Source organism: Betta splendens, chromosome 19, assembly GCF_900634795.4.
Source record: "Betta splendens chromosome 19, fBetSpl5.4, whole genome shotgun sequence".
Taxonomy (NCBI): domain Eukaryota; kingdom Metazoa; phylum Chordata; class Actinopteri; order Anabantiformes; family Osphronemidae; genus Betta; species Betta splendens.
The window spans coordinates 2830683-2844216 of NC_040898.2; the positions used below are offsets into that span (position 1 = coordinate 2830683).

Sequence of the window (13534 nt, forward strand, 5' to 3'; positions counted from 1 at the left end):
TTCAAAGCTTGGTGTTCCTTCCTTTGGATAACAAGACACGATGATGACTTCTGCGCCTCAAACATACTCACTCACTCAGATAAGGTGGCACAAACAATTCTATTGGTCCAGAGAGACATTCCACCAGAGCCAGAGAAAGGGGTTTAAAGTCAGAGACGTGAGAATCGTGGGCTCTTTGCATCACACCTTCGTGGTGTGTGCACTGATCTCCCCAGCTGGTTTTTGGTTTGTTGATGTGCACAATTAACATCCATGTTTTTGATTTGCTTTCCCCATTATTTTTATTTTATTTTAATAATAAATCTCATAAAAGAAAACTCTCTCATCTGCCTCTTAATGGGAAATTTCCACCACATTCTGCCAAAAATTATTTACATATTCTCAATGATTTCGACTCAGCCAGGCCAGGTGTGGCTTAAGACATTAGACACTGCAATCTCTTTATGTGGTACAGATGAAAGAAGTAATAACGAAATAAATGGAATATAAAACGGAAACGCTTTCAAGCGTTTTCTGTTTAAATTTTTTATTGCACATTTGTTAAAACTTGATGGGTGTGTCTCTTTTGAGTTTTGTCTTCGGCTAAATAGGTGTAAAACAGTCCTTATTACTCATGCAGAATCAATATATGCAGAACAAACAACTTGCAGCATTAATGAGTCGGAGATCTACTGAGTCCTGGCGTTCTGGCATACTACAGAGAGAGTTTATTACAATTTATTTATTTTTAATATATGATATTCTCTACAAGTTAGCAGTGGTAGTCTGTCAGCCTTGTGTTAAATACCATAAGAAGAGCGTTTTAAAAAAGTCAAGTGAAAGGTTTTGGCGTCCCACAGCTACGTAGGTGCAGTTGATCACGCGCCCGATCTCCCATGGAGTTTTTCTTTGTCTCGGAGCTAAAGTATTTTACACCTATTGACCGAGTGGAGACAATATGTTAATGTCTCTGTGCCAATACGTAGTAGGGGATGGGGTTTGAAGTTTGCTTTTCGAACTGAATCAACCTCAGGCGCTGTAACTTGCGCAAAGCGAGTTCCAAATCCACTGTGTTGCCTGTGTAATAAAACATTGTTTTTCTGCAGATATTGTGGTAAATGTCATTACGGTAAAGTATAATAATGCAGCTTCCGTTTAAAGGACACATTGACTATGTCTTACTGTTTTAACTGTTTAACTTGACCACCTTAAAAGTGGTCAAAGTGGTTTATGCTGCAGAGCAGGAGTTATTTTCGTTTTCATTCAGTGATAAACTGATATGTTTATCATTCAGTGATAAACATTTATCGTGCATAATAAGCACATGTAAAACAAACAAGATGCTGCATTAATGCGTTGTTGATCTGCTGAGTCCTGACGTTCTGACGCACCATAGAGAAAGATTTAATACAATGTATTTTTTTATATTAAATAAAATCCTCTTACAGATTTTATGTGAACGTCCATAAGAACTGCGTTTAAAAGCGGTGAAGTGAAAGGTTTTTAATGTCAGTAGTATACGAAAAGACCATTGGTTTTAGAAGCCAGATGTTGTTTAATTAGTAGGGAATCAGATCAGGGGACTCTGCCGGTGCGCACCCAGCTGATTCATTCCGCCTCCAGACAGGCTCCTGCAGCGACATGTTTGGGGTCATTGTCCTGGAAAAAACCGATGCCGTGTTTCAATATACTTTCTAATATATGGCCCCACTGTGCATTTGATTATGGACTCCTCGAAAAACTGTCTATCCATAATCCCCTCGAAAATAATCATCGGTACTGGTCCCCCCCTAGAAATCATTCCCCAAACGTGGAGTTTGAGGGGATGTTTAGGTCGCGGTTTGGAAACCAAGTGTCCTTTCTTTGCAAAGCTCATTCTGGCAAAATGCTCCAATGCCACAGTCGATTCGTTTTTCCCCGAAACGAGAAAACGACTTTAAATCCATTAATGTGTCTGGTTTTGAAAACACCGTTTTCAGCTCGTTTATTCGTTTTTAACACGCTGCTTTGAATAAATGCCGTTTGTCCTTTTTAAACGAGATGGTGGGGGTTTCTCATTACAATACGAAGTTACTGGACTTACTGGGAGCATGTCCAGACACATTAACAGGTCCTCCGGGTTTTAAAACATTCTAAAATGACGTGTTTTCTTGTGTTCCCAGCTTTTAATAATCAATAATATTTAAAAATGAACTACTCTACCTTTATTGATACAATACCATGACATCGTTTTTTGTGCTTAATGTGTAGACACAGATAGAAATGAACAGTCGGACCTCACATATTTGCGCCACCTGGTGGTTAACACGAGAATAGCACCCTGATTCTTTTCAGCTGGCTGCAGGATAAAAAATCCTTAGTCAGGGACGTACCTGTGGCGCCCTGGCGACGCGCACGTACTGTGGTAAAAAAGTGGTCACTTTGAACTGCTACGACTGTAGCTTATAAAGCCAACACCAAAAAAGAACTTACGCAAAATACTGTAACAATACACGCTGGCAATAGTTTACAAGCTGAAAAACATCCATTCTACCATTAAATTTTTCAGCCACCAGGTGTAGCATCTTAGGCCCCTAGGAGTGAATGCCCTGATTGTAGTGGTCTGATATCTGCATTCAGAACTGCACGGTGCGTGTGTATGTTTCTATGAATGACGACAGAGAGGCAAGCGTGAGCTGTGTGGGACTGGGTGTGTATAGGTGTGAAGGAAGGCCGAGGCCTGCTTAAACTACTCAATGATAAAGCTCCTTCTTATCTTAAAGACCTTATAGTTCCTTATGCTCCCAGCAGAACACTTCGTTCTCAGAGCGCTGGGCTACTTGTGGTTCCTAGAGTGTTTAAATATAGAACAGGGGGCAGAGCTTTTAGCTACCAAGCTCCTCTCCTCTGGAACCAGCTCCCTCTTCAGGTTCGAGAAGCTGACACACTCTCCATCTTTAAGATTAGGCTTAAAACCTTCCTTTTTGATAAAGGAATAGTAATATAGTTAGAGATGATTCAGGTCACTGGCAATTATTGTTAGTCACAGGAACCATCTCTTAGTTAAGCTGCAATAGACATAGACTGCTGGGGGACTTGATGTATACACTGAGCTCCTCTGTTTCCTTCTACCTTCTCTGTCCAATAACCTCCCATCATTGTCCCATGTTTAACTAACCTTGTCTCTTTCTCTCCAGTAGTTGTGTTTCTCTCCCCCCTCTCTCTCTCTCTCTCTCTCTCTCTCTCTCTCTCTCGCTTTCTCTCTCCCACCCCACTCTCTCTCCCTCTCTGTCCTCACCTACAGGTATCATAGGACTCAAAGTTTGGTTACTGTGATGGGCAGCTGCAGATCCAACCATCCTGCCTGTATCCAGTCCCTGGTCCAACCATCCTGCCTGTGCTCTGTTGTTGCTTCTTGTTGCTTGTTGCTGTTGCTGTGCTTTTCTCTCTCTCTATCCTCTCACCCCAATCGGTCGAGGCAGATGGCCGCCCACATCCAGTCTGGTTCTGCTGGAGGTTTCTTCCTCGTTAGAGAGGGAGTTTTTCCTCTCCACTGTTGCTGTCAAATTAAATGCTTGCTGTATGTGGGATTTGTTGGGTTTAGTTGTGTGAGGTTTTAAATCTTACTTTGTAAAGTGCCTTGAAATAACTTTGTTGTGATTTGGCGCTATATAAATAAAATTGAATTGAAATTAAAGTAGAGGAAGGCCGGTTCTGACTGTGATGCCCTGGGCATCATCACTCTAATCCAAGAACCTGGCTCATTGCCTGGAAAAGGGTGGAGGACTACTGTCGTACCTGGAGCTAAATGCACTAGCACCTACATTAGCTTTAGCTAAAATTGCCTGCATTACACACACATCCACTTTGGGGGCTGCCTCTACAGGGGGTCTGGTGAATGGAGTGTACTTTGTTGTGCCTCTGTCACTTATCTAGCTGTTGATTGACTGAACACACATGATCAACGTGATTAGTTACAGATGGGGCAGGAACAGATGGAAAACTAGAGAGAGAGTGTCTGTGTGAGAGTAAATGGGTGTAGATTGGTACGCACGCATGTTTGTCTGTGTCTAAATGGTTCAGTGTGTGTGTGTGTGTGTGTGTGTGTGTGTGTGTGTGTGTGTGTGTGTGTGTGTGTGTGTGTGTGTGTGTGTCTTTGACCTCACCTCCTCTGATACTGCTTCAGGCAGAGGTCCTACAGTATGGAAACAAACACATGAGCCTCATTGTATACTTACTGTATATCTGTATATGCCTAAGTGGGTATAAACATTGACTTCCAATATATTGTGGAGCTTTACAGGGAAGAATGTAGAGTAGAGGAGGGCTTTGTGCTGTGTACCTGTGATGTGCTTCTCTGTGGGCTGGACATTGCACCTGTTGAAGAATTTGTCTGTCTCAGGATCAACCACCAGCAGTTGTGTTTCATTTCCTCCAGCCTTGATGGCTGCAACCACCTCCGAGTGCTGTTTCCCAACCACAGACAGGCCATTCACCTGGCAGAAGTGGGATAAGTATATACAATGTATTTATATTGTATGCATTGAAAAGCAGAATAGAATCAACATCAAACATTTGGAATTCTTTCACTGTGTGTTTCTGTGCTGAATGGCTGATGGGTTATGCTGTTTCCAAGAGTTTGAGATCTGTTATGGATTTTTTTGTATTAGGGTTTGTGTTAGGTTTACTTCGTAAATTGTTGCTGCTGGATACATTTAGAAGTGAATTGCTCAATCAGGGAAAAGGGAAACACATTTAGCATGTTTAGATTAGACACACTGAGACACACGCAAATCTGTTTCACACTTGATGTGATCCTGTCTTTTGACGCATTCTTTTCAGTCTCTGTGGCTGCCGGGTGTGTTTTACAACAGCCACTCCTTCCTTCACATAAAAAGCATCTTCACAGAAAAGACGATTCTTACTTGGACTATTGTACTGCTAATCATTGACACAGGGGTCAAAGTAAATACCTTATGAGGAGATAGGAGCACCATTGATAGTAGAGTAAGCGTTTTGCAGGGTGTGGTGCTGAAGCATACTCTCAAAGTTGAACCAGCAGATAAGTAAGGAATTTGTGTGGGAGGAAGAGCTGCGGTGTCTCCAAGTTTCTCCAGCTCCCATGCTAGCAGTGAATGTCAACAGGTGGTACAGTACTCCCCTCCTGAAACTGTTCATATCAACCCCCCCCCCTCGTGCATATGAGCTGTCCTGCAGACTGTTTGAGCAGCCTGTAATTCAGCCATAGACACAGTACTGGATTAACTCTCTGACTCTGTTGTGTTGGACGTGGCCAGGGGCCTGGTGGTAACAAACACACCAATTCTGTGTCCTTTAGTGTCACCAACACACCAGATACCTGGGCAAATGTGTGTTTACCTGGACTATCTTGTCCTGTGGTTTGAGTCCTGCTGTCTGTGCTGGAGAGTCTTCATCAACTGCTCTGATGAACTGGCCTGGTCTGGACTTCTCACTGTGCAAGTTGAAGCCGTAACCATTAGGTCCCTTCTTCAGTTGGCAGAGTCGAGGTCGCAGCCCTTCTCTCTCCTCCTACTCACACAGAAGGAAATCCAGATGGTGTCAATGGTATATGTGCATTTCTTCACAGTAAACATGTTCTGAGTCATTTATCCCAAACTGGAAAACTGGAAACATAAAGCAGTTGGGTTTGTTAAGGTTACCATCCTTCTTTAGCATCTCACTGATTCTTTTTTTATCTGTTGGGGGACCTCAAACTGTTATTTACAGAATCATTATCAAGGTCCCACATGCTGAAACAAAGGAAGTACTGTGGCCTGTGGCCTACCATCTCCCGCTGAGACGTCCAGACTCCTGTTATAAAAAGCTGCCATGACCAAAGACTTGTCCCTTGTTCTCTCCATTTCCCTTGTTCTCTCCACCCCACTCCCTCGAATGTCACAACCGGAAGCCTTGTTCTCCTCTCTTTGTTACCTCATCTACCTAGAGCTTCCCCTCTGCCCCCAGCACGCCTCAGAGCCTCCATCGCAACCAGACGTTGAACCAACGTGGACATCGTCACAGAGAACAGGCCTTATCACCATCTACTCCCAGCCACCTGGCAGGAAACCGCCAGCTTAATTAGCCTGTCTCGCTTACCGCCACTGCCGCCTCAGGAAGAGGATCAGCGCGACACACACCGGAACCGGACCGCAACAGCGCACACACGCACGCAACGTCTGACCTTCTCACCAGGATTGAGCAGTAAGGCAGAGGCATTCTTTTAAGTCTGAACAGAGTAGAACTCTGGATCAGTAATTGCTTTATTGTTGTGTTGTTTACTTTAGTAGAGCAGCGACTCTACTCCAAGCTCCTCCCGGGTGAGAGAGCTCCTCACCTTATCTCTAAGGGAGCGCCCAGCCACCCTACGGAGGAAGCTCATTTCAGCTGCTTGTATCCGTGACCTTGCCCTTTCGGCCATGACCCAAAGCTCATGACCATAGGTGAGGGTAGGAACGTAGATTGACCGGTAAATTGAGAGCTTTGCCTTTCGGCTCAGCTCCCTCTTCACCCCGACGGACCGATACACCAACCGCATTACTGCAGCCGCTGCACCGATCTATCTGTCAAACTCACGCTCCCTCCTTCCCTCACTCGTGAACAATCACATAAAACTGATGAACCGGTGACAAAGGGCAGTTCCGCCGAAGACCAACATGCACCTGGAACAGGTCTGACTTACTGCTGGCAATGCGAACCAAGCTCCTGCTCCAGTGGTAAAGAGACCGAACAGCCCTTAGCAAAGAGCCCTGGACTCCATACTCCCGGAGCACCCCCCACAGGATGTCACAAGGGACGTGGTCGATTGCCTTCTCCAGATCCACAAAACACATGTAGACTGGTTGGGCAAACTCCCACAAACCCTCAAGCACCCTGCTGAGGGTATAAAGCTGGTCCAGCGTTCTACGACCAGGCCCAAAACCACATTATTCCCCCTGTATCCGAGGTTCGACTATCGGCCGAATTCTCCTCTCCAGTACCCTGGCATAGACTTTCCCAGGGAGGCTGAGAAGTGTGATCCCCCTATAGTTGGAACACACTCTCCTGTCCCCCTTTTTATAAAGAGGAACAACCACCCTGGTTGTCCAGTCCAGAGGAACTGTCGTCCACACGATGTTGCACAGGCGTGTCAACCAAGACAGCCCCACAACATCCAGAGACTTGAGGTACTCAGGACGGATCTGCCTCGGTGACCTCAGCCTGGGTGATGGGCGAGTCCGCCTCTGAGTCCCCTGCCTCTGCTTCCTCAGCAGAAGGCATGTCGAAGGAGTTTAGGAGATGCTCAAAGTACTCCTTACCACCAAGAAAAGGCACCGGAGACTAAGCTGGGGAGCTATGAGCAAGCCAACACCAGCCCGCCGCCTCTCACCGCAGGCAACTAGAAGAGGGTCCAGCCCCTCTCAAAGAGTTGGGTTCCAGAGCCCAGGCTGTGTGTGGAGGTGAGCCGACTATTTCTAGACGGTACCGCTCGACCTCCTGCACAAGCTCAGGCTCCTTCCCCCCCAGTGATGTGACATTCCATGTCCCAATAGCCAGATTGGTTGTCCAGGGATTGGGTCGCCTAGGCTCCCGCCTTCGACTGCTGCCCATTCCACTTTGCACCGGCCACCTACGGTTCCTCCTGCAGATGGATCTGTTTTAATACATTTAGTTATATTTCATGAAATTCAGCAATCCTTTACATACTTCCTTCATTTTACCGTTTCTTGAATTTTAGCAGATCTCTTTGAACTTTCCTTCATTTGAAATTCAACTGCTTCAGCTTCTTTTACAAATATTCAGCTCTGTTTAAATAACACCCTGATCAGATACATTCATTTATACTTTATGTGCTTGAGCTACCTTTCATATATGTTTTAAATGTTTCAGCTATTTTCAGCAATTCTTCAGCAATACATTCAGCATGGAAGCATTCACTGTGCCTTTTCCTATCCTTTCCTCATCGTTCAACTTTTTGTAAAAATCCCTCTTTTCATCAGCGTCTATCATCGTCATACTTTGGTGTAGAAATTGCATTTCAACTAAATTTCACCCATAGACTCTAATGATCATTTTCGTCAGACGTTTGGGGAAAAATGCGGAAGGAGACACATTTTGAAATCGTGAGTGTGACCGCAATCTTGAGTGCTCAAACATAAAATTCAAACCAGTTGCTCATTGAAGCCTTGGGATTCATAAAGTGAAATTATTTCTGTCATAACTATTACGGTTTTGCTGGAATAAGCAATATTTAACAGCATTGAAACTTTCAAAAAAGCACAGTGAGCCTGATTTTCCTGCCTTTCGTCTCCATGGCTGCAGATTTGATTGAGAGGTCAAACTCCTTATGCTCAGTGTACACAGCAGTTCCATGCTTATTACTGATTATTCAACTACACTATTGGATTGTGTAGTAATTTAGCACACACTTCCTCTAAATCCTTTCAAAATAAAGGCACCAAGCCAAATAATTAAATATTTTGTTTTGATAAGGCTTTTTTTGTTTTTAAATGATAAATTATGAGCATTTAATGATTTTTTATAGTTTAGTAATCACTCACACAACCTCTAAATTCTTTCAAAATAAAAGCACCAATGTAATTTATTACCTTAAATGGCAAGATTTTTGGTTCTGACTGGTTAATTATGACTAGTTATTAAACTATTACACAGTTAAGCAATTATTACAAATACTTGCTTCAAATCCTTTCAAATTTAAAAGGTAGTCAGCTTTTTCATGATCCTCAACAATGCACCTTGGTCAACTTTTTAATCTTTGACATATTTTTACCTTGGTCAACTTTTTAATCATTGTCATCTTTTTAATCTTGTAATTTTTTCCCATTGGTCATCTTTTTAATCGTCATCTTTTTAATCGCTGTCATCGTTTTAATTTTTGTCAACGTTTTGTCGTTTTCATCGTTTTGCCCTAGTCAACCTTGCGACATCAGCAGCTTCATCAGCGTTTGGCATCTTTTCGGCAACAGAACAGCTCTCCCACGTAATTTCTTAAGAAATGACTTTTTTTTGTTATAATTTGTGCTCCTGGCATATCCTCAACACATCTAATAAAGTGACTTCCACACATATGCAATGAAACTGTTCACTATTATATATTTGATTCTAATCAATACTAATGTTACTCAGCACTTATAACATGAGTAAATTGTAAAATAATGATTGAAAAGATTTCTTCTCAGTATGTACTGATATGGTAAAGTAAAGCCCACAACAGCAGTGTAGAAAGTGTTTTTCTCAGTTTAATTTAACCCAGGCTTCTTTATGAATATAGTAATTCCACATTGTTCTGATTTACTAGTCTGCACATACTGTACAGTGGGTACGGAAAGTATTCAGACATTTTTTAGTTTGTTATAGCTATTTGCTAAAATTATTTTAAGTTGTTTTTTCCCCTCATTAAGGAGTCGTATCATGCAAAATCCTCTTTTTAGACATTTTGGAGCGTTCCTATGACTCTATGGGTCACATATACACACACTGAGCACGGTAGAAATGCATTTCCTCCTTTTTTCACATTTTGAAAACGTAAATATTCTCATCCAATTGAGAGAGAGACCTCGTCCTACTATGAGACCGGGTCCCAGGTGTCGTCACACTGGTAGGAAGTTCTCCCTGCAAATCCTGAACCACCACCCCCACAATGATCCCGAACCAAAACTGGACTTCCGCCATTTCCCCGCTATCACTCACCATGAACAGACGAGCACAGCAGCACCCAAGTCCTCCCATAGAAATAGTTCAGTTCTTGGGTGTTCTAACCAACACCAAAGTCTCTTTACTTTACCAATGGATCAACAAGTGAGGACCTTGTAGGTCACTTTTATTTTAACGGACCAGTGCCAGAAACACTGCCTCAGTATTTATACGTATGTGCATTTCAAATGAGGGTGCGTACAATGCTGGATTTGTTTCACGGCTCCCGTTGGAAAAAAAGGATCTATTCCTACAGTCCGTCATTCACTCACTGAAGTAAGTAAATGCTTGATACTTATAATGTTTTAAAATGCTAATTTGTCTGTTTAAAATGTAGTAACCTATGTGCGAGGCGAGTTAGTTAGTTAGCTACCTATGCTAACGGCTACAGCCGTGATTAGCTGATCGAGACTTTGTCCCCTTCAAATGTGCTCATGTGGGCTCCTGCACCCACACACCTGTGTGGAGAAAAGCTAATGACTATCAGCATCGAGCGGCTACGGGCAGGGAGCGGTGGTTCCAGCTTTTGGTCTTTTGTGTAATCGCATACACCTGGGGGAAACAGCTGATCGTTATCGCCCTTCCAGCGGCGACAGGCAGGAAGCGGTGGATCTAGCTCGCTGTAGTTAGTTTGTGCTTGATACTTGTTATGTCTTAATATGTTAGTTGGTCTTTTTAAAATGTGGTAACCCACATGTGAGACAAGTTAATCGCTAGCGTTGCTAACAGCTACAGCGAGTCAACCGAGCCTTTGTCCCTTTCAAATGTGCTACTCTGAGTTGGCGCAATCACACACCTGTGTGGGGAACAGCTAATAGCAATGGGCCTTCAATCGGTGACAGGCAGGGAGCGGTGGATCGAGCTTTTGTCCTGTTGACGTGCTGCCGCTCCTGTTGTGTTGCGTTAGCCGTTAGCATGCCTTTAGGCCCTTGCACTTTAGAGCTACAGCTGGTCGATCGCTACAAAAAGAAACTGCAGATGAATGCGGTTATATTTGTTATTACCCCGTCCTATGTCACAGCCTAAATCAACTTGTGATTAGGGGTTATGTCATTGTTCTATCAAATTCTAGCATGATTAGTTGGAATGATTACTTTGTTGTGTTGCAAGCTTAGTTGCTAATTAGTTACATCTCTACAATAACTGCTGCTTATCTGGTCAGTTACCTATAGCTTGTGTACCATAGCCATTATATTTGTAGGACCAATACAATTTACAGTAAATTTAACAATTTCTTTTCTATACTGTAGGGAGGCACATCCCAGTTACTTACATGCAAGGAGGCTGTCAAACAGAGAAATCACTGCAGACTGTTGGTACACAGACATCTGCTGCCCAGCTCAGGAGTGAAGGTATGCAAGTTTGTATGTACTAACAGTAAGATAGGCAGTAGAAGATTTTAATTTTAATTGGAATATACTGATTAGATTTTATATTTGAATTGTAACAACTGTTTATCTGTTGTTTTAGCACAGATGTCCTCTTGTTTGGTTTAATTTTTTGTCTGGTATTGTGTATTCTCACATTAGAGAAGGTTTTGACCTACATAATAATGAACATTTCACTAATCTACAATTCTGATTGCAGTACCTTTTGTTTTGATGAGGTGATGGTGAGGACAGCCACAGCTTCCATCTGGTAGAGGACTGCTTCTGCTCAGTCTCTCAAATAGTGATGAGAACAAGGATCACCACATCTCCCTGGTCATATATTTACAACTATACCTGTCCTGCTGCAGAAACAATCTCCAACATAACCAAGTGTACCCCCTACCCAGCACATGGACTGTTTACCCTACTTCTATGCATTTCGTCAGCAAGGCCCTGCAAAAGCTTCTGTCTTTAAACCCCTAGACTTCTTAATTAACTCAGTAACCTATACATTGCACATTGGAGTGTGAAGGTAACAGTTTGTTCTAGCTTTGGAGTAGTGGTGCATTTTTTTGGTTGACAACAAAATTGACTATTATGTATTTCACTGAACTCTATTTCTGAAGGGAAAAAACTTTTATTCAGAAAATCATAGAAAGAGAAAAACATTTACTTTCAATATTAATACAGTAAGCTATAAAGTTGAACCGGCCATAAATAAAAAGCATATAAATTATATATAAATTAAAAAAAAATCTTAATGAGTATTGCACTCACAAAAAACACATATTTACACAAATGGTAAAGGAGTTATTCCACAGGTGGTCTACATCCATCATACAATGAGTGTTTTAGTGTTTTATCCATCAGGAAACTCTGCCTTCACCTACAACCCAGGCATGAAGAGATGGCAACTCAGATTCTTCAACCCAGGAATCCCCAGCAACAGCTCACTAGCCTCTGTAGACTAGATACCTGTAAAAACTTCAGATACAGAGACATATTACTGTCAGATTTATCAAGATTGATCAAAAACATAATTAAAAAATAAAAAATACATCAGGTCCATATATAATTTGAACCAATGCTTTTTGTTCCCAGGTAGGTCATGCAGTGAGGTAAGTCGTGTTGTGAATATTCAAGCTGCACAGGCCATTTAGCATACGCATTAGCAACCGCTAGTCGCTTTGCAAATTACATAAATCAATTAAATAGAAGTAAATGCGACATTACCAATGAGACACATCTTGCATCAGCCGAAATGTGGTGACTTCAACAGTCTCCTCTTCAGCTTCAGGGTCAGATTCGGGATCGTAGACGTATGGTTATACTACGCTACGAACCAGCTGGCTGGCTATTGTCGTGCAGTTCTGTAGTGGGTCTTCTTCTGTGGAGGATTGCAGTGGATTGCATTCTCAATGTCGCACTACTTCCACCTATAGTATCCTAACCATGCAGTGGCCTGTATCCATGAAGCCAATATAAAAAAAATAAAAAAACAACAAAAAAGGTATGCGCTTCCGCACAGAGGTGTGGTAAGCAGCTTCGCTTGTGACATGCCCAGAAAACACAGCGTTTGCTGATGGGGAGTGAGAACCACATATTGACAGGGGCAGTGTGGACGATCTAAAGGGTTTTATGGGATGAAAATTTACAGAGACCTAACTGAGACATTGAAGTCCAATATTCTTTAGAGTGAAAAGCTGTATGATCAGGGAGCTTTAATGTACACACAGCACTCCATATTGACAGAAAAAACACACCATTGTTGACATTTTTGCAGATTTATTACAAAAAAACTGAACTATCACATGGTCATAAGTATTCAGACCCTTTACTCAGTATTTAGTAAAAGCACCATTTTGAGCTAATACAGCCATGAGTCTTTTTGGGAATGATGAAACAGTTTTTCATACCTAGATTTGGGAATCCTCTGCCATTCCTCTTTGCATATCCTCTTCAGTTCTGTCAAGTGGTATGGTAAACGTTGGTAGGTCTCTCCAGAGATGCCCAATTGGGTTTAAGTCAGGGCTCTGGCTGGGCCATTCAAGAACAGTGTTGGAGTTGTTTTGAAGCCACTCATTCATTATTTTAGCTATGTGCTTAGGGTCATTGTCTTGTTGGAAGGTGAACCTTCGGCCCAATCTCAGGTCCTGAGCACTCTAGAGATGGTTTCCCTGTACTTGGCCACATTCATCTTTCTCTCGATTACAAGCAGTCGTCATGTTCCTACAGCTGAAAAACATCCCCATGATGCTGCCATGGCCATGACATACAGCTTAGAATTAAGGCCAAAAAAGAAAAAAAGGCCAGAGAATCTTATTTCTCACCATCTTGGAGTCCTTCAGGTGTTTTTTAGCAAACTCCATGCGGGCTTTCATGTCTCTTGCACTGAGGAGAGGCTTTCGTTGGGCCACTCTGCTATAAAGCCCTGACAGGTGGAGGTCTGCAGTAATGGTTGACTTTTACAACTTTCTCCAATCTCCCAACTGTAT

At 42.5% G+C, this 13534-nt stretch overlaps 2 protein-coding genes across 4 annotated transcripts in view; both read right to left on the reverse strand.

Annotated features, from left to right (window-relative positions):
- Positions 1-13534, reverse strand: part of LOC129603358 (uncharacterized) — a 395454-nt gene that overhangs the window by 345877 nt on the left and 36043 nt on the right. The window lies entirely within an intron of this gene.
- nherf1a (NHERF family PDZ scaffold protein 1a) overlaps positions 1-13534 on the reverse strand; it is a 49237-nt gene that overhangs the window by 18007 nt on the left and 17696 nt on the right. For both annotated transcript variants that reach the window (XM_055504167.1, XM_029133576.3), the window contains exons 2-4: positions 5338-5508; positions 4301-4454; positions 4125-4153 (exon numbers count right to left, since the gene is read on the reverse strand). In XM_055504167.1, coding sequence (XP_055360142.1) covers positions 4125-4153; positions 4301-4454; positions 5338-5508 — 354 coding nt within the window. The remainder of the gene's footprint in view (positions 1-4124; positions 4154-4300; positions 4455-5337; positions 5509-13534) is intronic.